At 35.2% G+C, this 15681-nt stretch overlaps 2 protein-coding genes across 3 annotated transcripts; one reads left to right on the forward strand and one right to left on the reverse strand.

Moving 5' to 3' along the window:
• The first annotated feature begins 4905 nt into the window (after nucleotides 1-4905).
• LOC113662540 (glucagon-like peptide 2 receptor) lies at nucleotides 4906-14631 on the forward strand. 2 transcript variants are annotated; one of them, XM_047817004.1, is made up of 13 exons: nucleotides 4906-5343; nucleotides 6294-6390; nucleotides 7610-7714; nucleotides 7963-8084; nucleotides 8177-8283; nucleotides 9191-9287; nucleotides 9535-9694; nucleotides 9983-10043; nucleotides 10212-10278; nucleotides 11625-11713; nucleotides 11812-11950; nucleotides 12031-12072; nucleotides 13384-14631. In XM_047817004.1, exons 1-13 carry the CDS (start codon nucleotides 5248-5250, stop codon nucleotides 13714-13716), a joined length of 1515 nt encoding a protein of 504 aa, XP_047672960.1. In that variant the 5' UTR covers nucleotides 4906-5247; the 3' UTR covers nucleotides 13717-14631. The 2 variants fall into 2 exon arrangements, with proteins under 2 accessions (XP_047672960.1, XP_027033263.2); XM_027177462.2 differs by having other exon boundaries at nucleotides 4912-5343; nucleotides 9131-9287.
• On the reverse strand, nucleotides 14244-15681 carry rcvrnb (recoverin b). Its single transcript, XM_027177692.2, has 3 exons — nucleotides 15219-15681; nucleotides 14993-15104; nucleotides 14244-14863 (listed from the first exon to the last, which is right to left on the reverse strand). The coding sequence occupies exons 1-3, from the start codon at nucleotides 15597-15599 to the stop codon at nucleotides 14745-14747; spliced, it is 612 nt and encodes a 203-aa protein (XP_027033493.1). The 5' UTR covers nucleotides 15600-15681; the 3' UTR covers nucleotides 14244-14744.

Genomic DNA, 15681 nt, shown 5'->3' on the forward strand with positions numbered 1-15681 from the left:
CTAAAGCAAATCTGTTCCAAGCAGAACCAATACACAGATCACTCAAGAGCTTAGTGCTGTCATGATTTCAAATAGCTTTTCAGTCTGTAAAGATACATTAGGTGTGCTAGGTACATTTTGTGCATGACTTGAGCACTATTATGTAAAACAACCATGTTGCATTATTGAGCAGTAGTTTAGAGAAAACGAGAATGCTGATAAAGCAGTTTGTCAGTTTTTTCAACACATTGCAAGTGACAGAAAAAACTTTTTTTTAATTACTGTCAAAAGACTTGAGGATTGAGTGCTTTGCAGCAGTACATACCGTTCTGCATTCTGAGAAAAACGAAACCTTTTATGTTTCTCACAGAAAATGCTTTATATAATCCAGAACATTCCACAGAACTTTGCAAAAACATCACTGGCCCTGGTATTATGTATTGTGTTTATAGTTAATGTCTAGTTTCAACATCCATTAACCACTTTATTATGTCCTGGAAACACTGAGTGCCAGATGATAATGCACCCTGGATGGGACGCCAGTTCATCGTTAATACCTAGTGGTGATTTAGAGCATACAGTCCACCTACAGGAGATTTTTGGGAGGTGGGAGGAAACTGGAAATCCTGGATGGACACCACAATGAGAGAACATGCAAAGTTCCACTGCCATAATGAGGATTTTTATTACCAAATTTTCAGGTACATTTTAGCAACTATATCCTCCATACATCTGTGGGACATGGAGAGTTTTTACTCTTTCTTACAGATTTTTAAAGATTTGATGGATTTAGCACCTTAGGGTCATGCTGTGCTATCTTTAGTGATGCCAAGCTACTAGTAGCATAGTGTAAAGGTTTCCTACATCAACTGATGAACTAAAAGTAAAAGTAAAATTAAACATAATAGATTTAATAGGTTCTTTCATTTTATAGGTTCTTTGATTTTTTTTCAAGTGCAAACATTTTTTCTACATACCCGGGGTGTTGTTGATAAGGATAATCATTCCTTATAAATTGTTTATATGTTAAAAAAAAAAAATGAAATTTGCAAGAGAAACATGCATACAACATCTTAATGTTTGATTAAACCAAACAGTTTACATGTCTAACCAGCAGCCTGTTTAAATTTCCTAGATACCACCTGTCTGTTTTACCAAACATACTCAGACCCATTTACAGCTGGTCATAAACATGCTGTAAAGACTCCTCCCCATGCAGAGCTGTGTGTTTATCAAACGTGTAAAACATCACAAGGTAGTGAGGTACTGTGGTGTAAAGTGGAAACGAGGTGCAACCCAAATATCAGGCTTCTGTGAACTATTAATTTATTTACAGGATGTTGAATTGCACAGCATGGTATTAAAACGCATTAAGAGTGAATGCCGTATTAACACAACTTCACTGAATTCTACACATTCGTAATGTGATTTAACATTGAAAACCTCAGATAGTTCAAATGTAGAAGTTGTGCTGTTCTGTGTAAGTAATATAGATTATATATATAGATAAATATAGATAATCTAGAAAAAACTAAAAATATAATAATAATAAATAAGTTATTAATCCAGAAAATAAAGGATCATTTTTTTTATTTCTATTTGTGTTTTTCTTTCTTTCTTTCTTTCTTTCTTTCTTTCTTTCTTTCTTTCTTTCTTTCTTTCTTTCTTTCTTTCTTTCTTTCTTTCTTTCTTTCTTTCTTTCTTTCTTTCTTTCTTTCATCAGTTATTTATTATATCTTATTTCACTCTATTAACCTATTTATTTCCTATTTTATTTGAAAATAAGAGTACATGGTTATGTCCTCTCAGACACAGCAATCAATCCAGGCCAGATCATGATCTAAAAATACATCAGAAATATTATTGCTTGCTTTTGAACATTGACTGAACAATCTTTTTTTTCTTCTTTTAAGCACCTTGCCATTTTAAGAAAACACTGACCAGTCAGACCAAGCTCCTTGTTGATGAAGTCATCACTAAACACACAGTCACTTTCCCAGAATGTGATATAATGCAATCTTCAGTCCTTTGAGTAACCAGTGGGAGTAGCTTTGTTGCATTTACACAATAACACAGGCTGTGTGTGTAGCTATCTTCACTTATTTACCTGTGAATAAATACATTTTGGTACTGATAACAACCGTAAGACCTGGATATTATCTGGATATTGATTTAAGTAAAATATGACTAAATAAATAAAATCCTGCCTTGATGCCCGATGGCGCCTGAGATATGCACAGCCTCCCCGTGACCTGAGAAGTTCGGATAAGCGGTAGAAAATGAATGAATGAATGATTAAATAAAGGGAGACGAGATGAAATCTATGTTCATGTGCAGTAGTTGTCAAGCCAGTTGTGTTCCACTAAAACAATGTTCTGAAAACTCTTTACATCAATTAGCTGCTTAACACATCTTTGCGACATTACTTACACAAGCAGCACTCGTTCAGTTGCATTCTGACATTTTCTACGACTTGGTGCACGACATTTACTGAACAAAATGCTTTGCAGACTTTGGCTCCTGCGCAAATTTCTGCAGTTGTGTTCACTCTGTTCTGCTTTGTGTATCCGTTACACATCTTGACCCCAGAGACAGAAGGCATGGGAAATTTCTAAAGTCTCTTGAAGACAGGCAAAGACACTGTAAGTGTACTGCTATTTTAGTTTATATTTCTAGTATGTGTTTAAATCAAATGGAGAGGATGTTGTTCCAATGAATAATTTACCAAAGTTTAGGAAAGCAGACATTTTCATTCCCAAAGACAATGATGAACTGTGAAAACATGCTATAAATCACTGTCAAAAATTCTTTATATTTTCTAATAACTTCCTGACTTTATTATCATAAATGGACACTGCTTAACGACTATCTTATGTACAGTATATCATGAGTGTGACTTTATTTTACAGTCAAAGAAATAGGTGCACAGTCATGGTTTCATTCTTGCATGTACTGTATTTACATCGTAACACAACGTAATAAGAAATGGTCAATAATATATTACTAATCCCCTCACTGCTGTAGCCTAAATATTCTGGAATTATATCACTAGAAAAGACCTGATTCCTCTAATGGATTCCGATTTGGTCAGTGAGAGGCCATTGAAGTGCTCAGTGACACAGTGCATAATCATCAAACACTAGAATAGGAAAAAATTATGATTTCAGTGAGTGCCAGACTGGCCAGTAGGAGTATTTTATAGAAAGATTTTAACTTTGTCTTGAAATTGACATAGTTGTTGTTGTTGTTGTCCTTTGGCTGCTCCCTGTTCAGGGTCAAAACTGCGGATCAACTGATCTGCACGTCTGATTTTGGCACAGGTTTTACCCCGGATGCCCTTCCTGACGCAACACGCTCATTTATATCTGGGCTAGGGACCGGCACTGAGAGTTATCTCCTCAGTGTCCAAGTTGGTTCACTGCCTGGGAGTCAAACCCTGGTAGTGTCATTGAGAGTTAAAAATTTACACAGAACTATGTTGAAAAAATAAATAAAAATATCCAGCAAGAGGCAGGTGAAAACGTCTTCTTGGCAAAAGATGTCAGAGGACAATAGATGTCTATGACACCTCCTTTCAACCGTCTTGAGCAGGAAAACAACTTGCACACACAACATATGGAATCTTTAGGTGGACAGGTTACAACAGGAGAAGACCCACATCAGGATCTGCTCCTTTTAAACATGAACAGGAATTAATCTGAGGCTGCAGTAGGAACGAACTTGATGAAAGGAAAAACATTACAGTCAAAATGTTTGTCTCAGATGAATAATAAACGTATTTAAACAAATATTGGCATAAAAGTTTTTCATGAATTTGTATGGCCACGTCAGGCTACAAAACTATTATACAGCTTGAGGCAAAAATACCAGTGTGATCCATGTTTGCAAAAGCTGAAACAATAATCATGTGTGTGTTTCTCTGATAGGTCTGTGACTATAAACTTTGTTAATGGCTTATTATATTACCTTCATGTACCACATTAGATTAAGCTTTAATGCAAAATCAAATCATAAAGAGGAGGCACGTAATGCATGCTGAAGTACAGCCTGGTTAAATGTCGATATGATGCTTGCGCTGCTGTCTCACTATTACGATCAGATTAACTCGGCATGAACAGAAAAACACCTGTAACCAAGTTAAAAGGTTTCTAATGACAAATACGTACAGTCACATTAGCTAATCGCTTTTCCATTTTGGCCATTACTGTAGTGCCTCATGTCTGTGCAAATTAAGTTTTCTCATTTACATGATTAGCAAAACATGCAAGGTGGTAATGCACTAACAAACAAATTAGACAAAATGTTTATGTCTTAATCTTTTGTTTATGAATGTATTTTGCTCCAGCGATTCTGATGATGAAATGAGGGGTGGGGCATAGATATTTGTCTTATCAGGGAAACGTCATTGTGTTCACACTAATGCAAACTTATTAATGTGACCTGAGTTGAACACAGTGAACATTTACAGAGAGTTTGCATCCATTTATCGGTTCCTGTTAACTGCTTTAATCTATACATTAAAATAGACCCTGTGACCAAATACAATAGAACCGAGCAGTCTTTCTTGAAGCGTATCTCACATATACAATGGAGCTTACTTTTACTATCCTAATGTATATAATGAAGGCGAAACAAATATATGTGTCAAATATGAGCTTCTGTATCAGTCCAGAGTTCGAGAGCAAATTCTCGATGAACAACAGTCTAAGAATGTTAAGCAGCTGGATTATGATTACATTATGCACTATCCACACAGACGCTTCTTTTTAGATGGTTCAAACCTTCAGGATAAAGTCTTCTCTGTGCTGCTATCTATGATTCATAGGTACGGAACTCATAACATCTGAGAGTCATCGTAAAAATCTGAAACCCCTCCTGGAAATGTGATTTAGATGCAACATGTTTTTTATTTCTGAATGCTTCCTACAGAACTGCAGCTGTCATTGTAGGTTGACCTTATTGCTTATCTTGAGTGGTTGGGGAGGGACAGGAGGAGAGAAGCCAGCGAGTAAGCAAGACACTTTCCCAGTTGAAGTCGGGGTGCTAGAGGAGTGTGGAGTAGAGGAAGCTTCTGAAGACCTTACCTTTTTTTTCTAGATGATATTTCTATTCATCAAGGCTACTTTTACTCATCAAGACTACTCTGATATCATCAAGTGTATACATCAACAGGAAGTTTTCTCAGGAGCAACAGCGATTGACGGGCTCAGGGATGTAGTGAGAAGTCAAGGTGCACTGTACGCCTTGTAAGAAGGTGAGCAGTGAGACATGCATACACGGTTCTCCTTCCAGCCAGCCACGAGGATGGCAAAAACTGGTGCCATACAACTCCTCAGTCTCCTTCTGCTGCTCCCATACACACGGGTAAGTGTGAACATCCTGGCTGCCCTCTTCACTGTTGCTAATGGTTAAAGCATGATTCTTTAAATCTGTTCATTTGATGAGAAACAATATTTATTGTATATTGGAAAGAGTTTGTTTTCACTCGTTCGTTTTTGCTACAAAAATTAAAATACAAAATGTGATTCGATTCTTAGAGCATTTGTATAAATAAATCATGTATACAATCATCTTCTTACAACAGCACAATTTAGTAGAAAGCAAAGTGGACAAAAAGAAATTTTCGATTTTAAGCTGATTCTATCCAGGCGCTACCTTAGACATGATGTTTTGGAGATAAATCCCAGCTCTTCCCTGTTCAGTTGTCTAATTTAAAACTTTCCAGTGATGCAGTGTGGAAATTTGGGGTAAATATTTGGTAAAGGGCTAAAGTGTGAGCAAATGGTTGCTAGGCTGTGAACAGGCAGCAAATATTAGGTCCAACTCCCCAACCTTAGACACGTATATATTTCAGCGCAGACAGCAGAGGTGTGTCTATGATTTAAACTGTATTAATTATAATATTAGTATGTTAGCTGTGTGATATCACCTGCACTGTCACTTATGAGACATATTTAAATATTTAGAAAGAATTTTGATTGAATAAAATGTATTTAAATTTTAACAATAAAAAAATAATTGTTATTATAACAATTTCTTTAGAGATAAAGAAAAGACCGTTCCAAAAGATTCAGTTATTGTATTATGATATTTCTACTAATTTGAGAGGTTTTCACAAATTAATGCAAACAAATTAATGCATATTATATTATATTATATTATATTATATTATATTATATTATATTATATTATATTATATTATATTATATTATAAGCAAAACATTTTTTCCCTTAGTTTTATTGTGCTAACTTGATATTGTGTCTGAATTTGTCAAGTAATCAAATCTTATTGTTGTTTAACTCCATTCCTAAAGGTCACTGGCACCATCTTTGAAGATCTGTTGCAAAAACATGCTGAATATAAAGAAAACTGTACCAGAACCCTGGCAGCCACCCAGCATACTGTAACTGGTGTGTAGAACAAATAGATCAACCAAATAATATTAATTATTATATCAAAATGATAATTTCTATGAAAAAAATAATACATATTGACTGGATATATTTTGTTGGTGAGTCATTCTCAAGCCCACAGCAACTGGGGTTTAAATACCCCAGAGGTACTTCTGTTGATACACTCATACCCATGCCACACATGCTACTATGACACTAGTGCATTATATCAATGTCACAGATGATTAATATTTGGTTTGTTGTCCTGTGGTGGTCTCTATTCATTCATAAACAGAGGTTTAAATTTCCCCAACTTTGGTTTACGTGAATGTCAAGTAGAGCAGAGCTTTGCTACTATCATTTGGAAAACAGAATAAACCATAGCATGGCATAATAATGCTAAGACGAATCATATACAATTATATTTTGTTGTAAAAAAAAAAATCATTTCAGAAATATCAAAAGTTTTTATATACAACCTTTTGTGTATATATTATTTATATCATCATATCAAAAAGTGCTTACTTAGTTAGTTTAAAGGCTTCACTCTTATGTATTTTTGGTGTAAAAAAAAACATATAGAAAAATCTAAAAGGTATTTTGATATTCAAAGCTAGACTGAAAACATTTGCCTAATTGAATTTAGCTAAATTTGTTCTTTGTCACCGAACCAGATTCTGTATATCTGTAGCTTCGGCGGGAAATACTTTTGTTGTTGGAGCAAAATATATATATTTTAAATATATTCTTCCATAATTCTGTCTAAAGAATTGGAGATTTATCTAACAATACATTGCTTTCTTGCATACAGAACTGATGATTAAAAGTCCCAAAAAAAGTTCCCAATCATGCTGTGATAATATCAGCATGGACTCAAGAATCACAGCCATGCTGATATTTAGTATAACAGCACTCTTGCTCATGTGGTATTTTTAGCTGTACATACAGTATTTAGCCACCACAGTTTAAAAAAAAGGTATATATATATATATATATATATTGTTTACATTTATATGTTGCAATGAAGTGCATTAATTTTCAGTAAACTATAAGAAAATGCAATGCATTATGGGATAACTAAAGAGAATGATCTGGACATCGGAAAATTAGGTTTTAAATAATATATATTTATTGCAAGTAAATATCATACATTACTATAAATATGTTTAATTGCTTATCAGTAATTTTATGATAAAGTTTAACATAAATGTTGACTGACCCTTCTTTATTTTTAAAGGAATATACTGCAACGGGACATTAGACCTTTTTGCCTGTTGGCCATATTCATCTCCGGGCAACATATCAGTGCCTTGTCCCTCATATTTACCATGGATTAAGGAAGGTAATACTGTCTTGACTCCTCTCTTGTAAATATCTGCCATATTTGCATGAATAAACAAAAAAGATAGCTCAGAGAATTTGGGTCATTGCTGCTATAGTGGTTTATGTGTTTTGTTTTCTTACCCTGTACTTGAGGGAACTGTGGAATTCTGTGGAAAGACGTGATGTGACAAAGAAATAAACATCTGCAAAGACAAGAACTCTATTTACTTTTTCAAGTTTTATCTGCAATGTTTCTGTTTTATTCAGGTTTTTCAGGAAAAGTTTATAAAATATGTACTTCTAATGGAACCTGGGAAACAGAAGAGAATTCCAGCACTGTCTGGCAGGATAAATCTGAATGTAAAGACCCAGGCTTTTTTAAAAATAAGGTAAAAATTTGCTTTAGTTCTAAGAATAAGACTAAATGTTCTTCCATACATCAGTTAGCAATGGTGTTTACTTTATGTGTTGTGTAACACAGGAAGATGAAGCGTTTCAACATTCAGTCTTGAGGGTCCTCTCCATAGTTGGCTACACGTTGACCTTGTCCAGTCTGATTCTAGCTATGATTATTATGGCATTTTTGAGGTAAGTGGAGTACTGTAGTATGCAGTTCTTGTTCATTCTTTGTACATATGTTGTTATGTAGAAATGTACATATAATTACAAAGCCAGAATTATAGGGACAAATGACCATTGCACCCTTATGTGCTTGCTGAACATCCCAATCTAAAACCATGGGCTTTAAGATGAAGTTGGTCCACTCTTACAGCCTCCAAACTCCTGTGAAGGCTTTCTACTAAAATGTGGAGAATAGCTGTGGGGATTTGCCCATTCAGTCACAAGACTGTTAGTGAGATCAGATATGACAATGATATTGGGTAAAGGGGCTTGGCATGAAGTCAACTTTCCAGGTCATCCCAAAGGTGTTCAGTGGGCTTGGGCTCCGTGAACAGCCACTCATTTTCTTTAACTCCAACCTTAGCAAACCATGTGTTTATTGACGGTGCTTTGTGCCCAGGTGCATTGTCATGCTGGAACATTTTGGTCACATTAGTTCCAGTTAAAGTGAAGTCTTACTGATATAGCATGCATGGCATGATAGACAATTGAATGCTTTTAACTCTCTGGCTACTGTGGGAGGATGACCCACATGTGAGGATGACCAGGTGTCCACATATTTGTGAAATTATTGTGATTTTAGCTGAGTTGTTAAATCCGTGCATCTGTTTCTGGCATGACTTTGTTCCCCTCACCAATTGATCAAGCTTGTTGTTTTTGTTTTTCCCTATCATTGATACATACTGTATGGAGTCTGCTGCTGGCTCCAGTAATCTGATTGTCTTATTATATCGATTACCGTCAAAGCTTACTAATTATATTGATCCTAAACAATGGTTTATGCAATGAACAAATCTCTATTTCTAATTTTCAGGAAGCTTCACTGTACTAGGAACTATATCCACATGAACCTCTTTGTGTCATTCATGCTTAGAGCTATGGCAGTCATTACCAAAGAAATCGTAATCTACATCACACGCTCCAACAAGCCCAATGATGAAGCTGGATGGAACAACTATCTGGATTCTACAGTACTGCATTGTTGCGCATTTCTCAGTTAATCTTTATTGTTGACTGTGATGAAAAATAAAATATGAAAAAAGTAATCATCTGTATGACTGACTAGTACCATACAGTATACTGTATAACTGTGATGTTATTATATGAATTAACTTACATGCCCAGAGAATGTAGTGCACATAGGATAATTCATTATAAATTCCTAGCATAAATTGATTTTATTATATTAACTATATTATTCAAATTTCACCCTTGCAGAAAGCCCTGCTGTGTAAAGCCGCTGAGGTAGCAATGCAGTATTTTGTGGCCTGTAATTACTTATGGCTCCTGTTGGAGGCGATCTTCCTTCACACTCTACTCTTTACTGCTGTGTTGACCAAGCGGCGGCTGCTGAAGAGATACATGCTGGTAGGATGGGGTAGGCCATCCTCTAATCCATTAACAGTATGTTGCTGCATCATTCGATGTGGAAAGAAAGCTAACTCCTAGCTAACTAACAACAGCTCAAATGTTAGCTAATATAATATTAACTCTGATGATGCAAACTAGATGAATTCTAACAGCTAGCTGTCGCAATACCTGGATAATAGCCTGGATAAATGCAGTGTACTCAGCAGTAGATAGGATACAGGGATGGGTTTTAGGTTTGGCATATGTGTTAATCCTGGATTTTATATGAATTTCAGATTATCTTGTTTTCATTTAGGGACTCCATTTCTGTTTGTGATACCTTGGACAGTGGCTAAAGCTCTGTATGAAAATAAAGGGTAAGGCATGACAACTCACATTACTGAAATTAAACATGGACTTAATTAAATTTTATTCTACATGGCCTGTCATAGTGAGTATTTCCAATTTATTATATATGTATTAGGATTTATTTTACATTTAAATATGTTTAAATAAGCACTGCTTGTGTTTTATTTTTCCCAAAGTTGCTGGGTCATCACTAACAGATGGATCTGGTGGATTATTAGAGCTCCAATTACACTGTCAGTTTTTGTAAGTATAATATAGTCCATGCCTTGAAAAGGGTGCATGATAGATCTATAAACATTATTTTAACACCGTTTGATGTCCTTACTCAAACATGACTACTTCCCTTGAACAAACCTATCCTTGAACATACATAGTGAGCTGGATTAGGTTTTGGGAAGGAAAATGACCAATCCCCGCCAGAGTCTGGCCCTCTAGGACAGAACATAATGTCTTCTGGGTATAGATGTCAGTATCATTTGCTCATTAACATTATGAATGTTTTAGAATTTAACATTTATGAATGTTAAAGTGTTGTTTTAGAATTTAACATTTATGAATGTTAAAGTGTTGTTTTAGAATTTAACATTTATGAATGTTAAGCACCATTTTTAATAGAATTTTTTTACCCACATAAATATTACAGCACTGTGAAATTCTTATTCTTGCATATTTTTGGAAGTTGAGTTATGACATAGTGCTGCTGGAGCAGTGAAGGTTTTTAGGGGCCCGACTGTGGCAGCTTTGCAGTACTGGGGCTTGAACACCAATTTAACACTTTTGATTCTCCAAAACAACACCCCAAGTCTTAACCACTTAAGCCACCACTGCGTTTGATAACACAAAAGCTATATGTCATACTGTGGTTATTTATGTAACAAATAAAATTGAGCTTGATTTGAATTTAATATGAAGTTGTACCAGGTAGAAAATGCTGACAGAGATTGGGTTTTTCTGAAGCATTGCGCCATAGTGCTGTAGAATTGTCGCAACTGATTGGTCAGAACTTTTTAAAAAATAACAGCAGCTTTGATGGACAGATCATGGGTTTATAAATGTATTTTATTGTGCTCTTTCTATTCAACTAGCATTTATGTAGTAACAACATACAGTAGGAGTTTTATGGTGGATGAAACACATTAACAAATTCATCTTTGCAACTGTTGATATGGTGAAAAATTGTCAGTTTATTTCTCATTATTGAAAGAAGACTCCATTGATAGTGTGCTGTAACTAAGCTAAACTTATAGTTAAAGCTGTTTACATTTTGCAACAAAGGAAAGTCATCAGGGTGGAGAGTTTCTTAGTTAAATCACATTTTTGGTCTAATTAACTGAGAGAGAGAGAGAGAGAGAGAGAGAGAGAGAGAGAGAGAGAGAGAGAGAGAGAGAGAGAGAGAGAGAGAGAGAGAGAGAGAGAACTGTTTATAGCTGTTATAATCTTAGTGATAATTAATAACTAATTTGTTAAAAAAAAAATCTGCAACATTAAATGGAATATTTTTATATACAGATATAAAGTGGTTTTTGGACACCTACTTAATTCTGAAAATGCTCCGACTTAATTCTTAAAAATGCTCTTTTGTTTTTCAGGTTATTTTCTGTATATTTCTCAGGATCATAAAACTCCTGCTGTCAAAATTACAAGCTGATCAATTAAGGTTTACGGACTACAGATACAGGTCAGTATGTGTTTGCATACTGTAGTTTGGCAAAACTCCATGATTTAAACATATATTACACAGCACTTACAATGATTGTTTCCTTTTCCCCTTCACAGTTTAGCAAGAGCAATACTGGTGTTGATTCCATTGCTTGGGATCCATGAAATCCTGTTCATAATCTTAATAGACGAAACTATTGAGGGAAGTCATCGATATGTGCGAAACTTCATCAATTTAACTCTGAGCTCTTTCCAGGTAATGAGCTGATGGTTGCCTGCATCAATAATGTTGTTGCTTATAAATAATTGGACTAATCATTGAATTTCTTTCACTAGGGATTCTTGGTTGCTGTTCTGTACTGTTTTGCCAATGGAGAGGTACGTCAGTGGAGCTCATGTGCAATTTTCACAAACTAACATCGCTAGAACGTTTTAATATGTTGTTTTGAAATTGATTTTCTTCTGTATTTTGATACTTCCTGGAAATATACTCTTGTTAATTACACTTAAAAGGGAATATCTATGTCAAATGAGTGAACTCTAGACGTACAAGGAAAAAAAACTGTCATGGTTTTATTACTACCAACAATATATTGCCATGAGCATAAAATAGCAATGAAATGAGTAGACCAATTCACTGACATACCTACAGTACATGCACATTCAATGTATAAAAAAGTGACCAAACCATAGAGCAGACCTGGCAACCCTGTGTTTGCGTGAAGAGACCTGTAGTGTAATGGATTGAGAGGTACAATGCCAAATTTGTTTTATTATGGTGAATACAACAGTAGTCATAGTAGCCCACAGTAAAGGCTGAAGAACAGAGAATCAGCATCAAACACATACTATATATACATAATAGAGAAATGAGTAAAAATGGGCTAGCTAGAGTTTAATACCAGGAAACACAGAAGATGCTTCACAATGAAATCCATAGTCATTGGGGTAAAAATAGACAAATTGAGGGCAAACAGGTAAACACAGGGGGCAAAGGTGGATAAATGATCAGCAAAAGTAATGCCAAAAGAGAGTTTCAAAAAAGGTTTTTAAATCAGAACACACTTGCCTTGGCCTGCTGGCCTTGATTTTCTTGCAAATGAAAAATTTTATACCGCACAAAAGATTTAGATGGGTGTAAAGCAATGCTTTCAAAACCAGCATCTTGAACACTTTGTAAACTTGCACAAAGTCAACGATTTTGTAGGATCAGTATCAGGTGAATGATTAACCAATTGTACCAAGCAGGTGGTAATGATCATCAATTTCATATGTAGGTTGAAACACAGTCATTAACTGCATTAGGAAAAGCTGTGTATGTAGTAACAAAGTATATTTTGTAACATTCAAATGGAAGAGTTGCAAATCCCAGTTTAAAATAATTTAATTTGATAATGCAAATAATGCAAACAAATAAACTAATGGTGGCTTTAGAACAGGTTTGGCTCTTGAAATCTCCAAGCATATAGCACTTCTTTAAAAGAAGGCAGAAGATATTGTCTTAAAGAGAAAATAAGGCATAATTCAATCAGACTCTGGAAACATGAAGTAAGAATACAGCCTTAAAGGGACACTGGCCACTGAACAATGTAACGAGATCGTAACGAGAGGTTACATGTTTCTGCGAGTCCAGCTTCTTCTAAAAGTACTATTATCTCTTGATGAAATAAACATTTGTTACGTCTCCAGGTCCGTGCTGAGCTGAAGAACAGGTGGCACGTGTTTGTCTCCAACCGCATGGAGTATCACAACTGCTTTGCAGGTATGCACCCCAAATACTTATGGAAACAGTCATTGAAGGGGAAAAGACACCCCTCGGATCACAGTGACTCATATGAAGAGCGAAGCCATGCTCCCACACAAACCCAGCTCACTCAGGTGACCATCCAATCAGGGGTAGAATTGTCCTGTGGACAGTGTACAAGTCTGGAGTTTTACACAAGGAAGCGTCTGTCCAGCAGTGATGGGGACATGACTTTGGGTGAGACCATGGAGGAGATTCTAGAGGAGAGTCATTTTTAACTTTTGTTGCCTTTGACTTCTTTATAGGCCAGAAGTGCTGGTGAATTTTTGTATAAACACTGTTGGGTAATGCTCATACTGTAGGTTTTCAGCAGCAGCAGATGTAGTCAGCCCAGCATATTAATGAAAGAAAAAAAATCCTTTGCGTCTATATTATTGTCATTTCTTGGAACAGATACACTTCTATTTTATCAGCTGCTTCAATATACAGTAAGCCTTCAGGTAAAAAGCACTTAACTTACAATGCGCTGTTGTTAAACTTTTCTTAAGGGATATGTACAAACCTGCATAAATATTATAGTTGTAGATATGTCAAATAACCTAAAACAACAAGTTTTGTTAAGTTTTGTTTCTCTGATTTAAAGGATGCCATGTAATGTAAATATGATGTGACTTGCCTACCTATCAAAATGCTACTTTTTAAAACCTGCTGTTGTGTTTATTGCATGTACAGAAGCACTTTATCTTCAGTTCTTTTTGGTGATTATATATATATATATATATATATATATATATATATATATATATATATATATATATATATATATATATATATATATATAATTAACTTTTATTATACAGATAACTGCACTTCTACATGAATTAAAATGCATCTAATGCCACACTGGTAAACCTCAGAATTGATAGACTAACAATATTCAAATATTTTTAGGTGGCAAATGTGAATGTAGCATGTTTTTAATGATTGGCTGCTTTTTAAAGACTTGTATATTGGGCATACCTGTATATTGTGGACAGACTGTAACCTATATTACTTTAATGATTGAGCCACTTCATTTGTATGGTGTTTAATTGTTCCAATCATTTATATTTATCTACAATCTTCAGCCTAGTGTTTGTTCTTATAAATGTTAAAAATGATTCGGATTGAAATAATAAACATTATATTTCATACATGTCAGTCTAATATAATTATGAGTCAAAGAATGGTAGTGTGTTGTCATAAATAAAGGGCAGAAAAAAAATCCATCAAAAGGTGAAAATTTGAGCAGACAACAGTACAAACATTATTGCTTCTTTTGTTTCAATCGGTTTTGAATCTTCTGAGGCTCATCAAACTGGATCAGTCTGAGGATGTTCTTATTGTCCATCACTCCGTTGATGAACTCTCCTTCTGTAATTTTATCTGCAGGGAGAAATGAATAAAAAAAGGATAATAGAGATACTCTGTTTTTGTTAGTATATTGTTGAACATTGACAACTTAGTAAATTTAATTGCCTTAGTAAAGCTCTTTAACTAAACTCATTTCCCTACCCTTTTCTTTTTTCCCAAAAAAGTCCCAGATTTTTTTTGTTCTTTTTTCTGGTGTGTTTTCATCTTCTGGGAGGTTTTTCTGGTCCTCTTTTGAGATCATGTTAAATATTGACTGAAAACAAAAATTGAGGTAAACTGAAGACATTAAAGCATTCAATTCCTACAGCAATATGCCAACACTTTATGCATTTCTACAATGATTTTGCAAGCAAACCAAAAAAATTACCTTGACAATTTCATTGATCTCATTTTTTGTTATGCTGCCGTTCTTATCAACATCGTACAAAGCGAAGGCCCACTCAAGCTTTTCTCTGGTCCTTCCAGAGGAGGTGAGGTGCAATGCCACAATATACTCTTTAAAATCAAGTGTGCCATCACTATCCGAGTCAAAACTTCGGAACACGTGCTGAGCGTAGGCCTTAGGGTTCGCATCAGGAAAGAACCTTGCGTAGATGCCCTCAAACTGCTCCCTGCTGATGCATCCGCTTGGGCACTCTTTCAGAAAGGCTTGATACCAGGCGTAAAGCTGCTCTTCGGTATATGTAGTGTTAGACTTTAGGTCCTCTAGTAGTTCTTCAGAAAGAGCACTACTTTTACTGTTGCCCATCTTGAGAATGGTTACTTTGCTCAGCTGCTCTGCTTTAGTAAGCTGACTGACAATCACACCCGCTATTTAAAGCCAGATTGTT

The sequence above is a fragment of the Tachysurus fulvidraco genome, chromosome 8 (genome assembly GCF_022655615.1).
Source record: "Tachysurus fulvidraco isolate hzauxx_2018 chromosome 8, HZAU_PFXX_2.0, whole genome shotgun sequence".
Taxonomy (NCBI): Eukaryota; Metazoa; Chordata; class Actinopteri; order Siluriformes; family Bagridae; genus Tachysurus; species Tachysurus fulvidraco.

Coding starts and splice junctions, on each gene's coding strand:
- LOC113662540 (XM_027177462.2), top strand. CDS start 5,248: ATGCATACACGGTTCTCCTTCCAGCCAGCCACGAGGATGGCAAAAACT. Junction 6,391..7,609: donor CACCCAGCATACTGTAACTG/GTGTGTAGAACA, acceptor TTATTTTTAAAG/GAATATACTGCAACGGGACA. Junction 10,044..10,211: donor GCTCTGTATGAAAATAAAGG/GTAAGGCATGAC, acceptor TTTTTCCCAAAG/TTGCTGGGTCATCACTAACA.
- rcvrnb (XM_027177692.2), bottom strand. CDS start 15,599: ATGGGCAACAGTAAAAGTAGTGCTCTTTCTGAAGAACTACTAGAGGAC. Junction 15,105..15,218: donor AGATCAATGAAATTGTCAAG/GTAATTTTTTTG, acceptor TTTTGTTTTCAG/TCAATATTTAACATGATCTC. Junction 14,864..14,992: donor TTTTGGGAAAAAAGAAAAGG/GTAGGGAAATGA, acceptor TTCTCCCTGCAG/ATAAAATTACAGAAGGAGAG.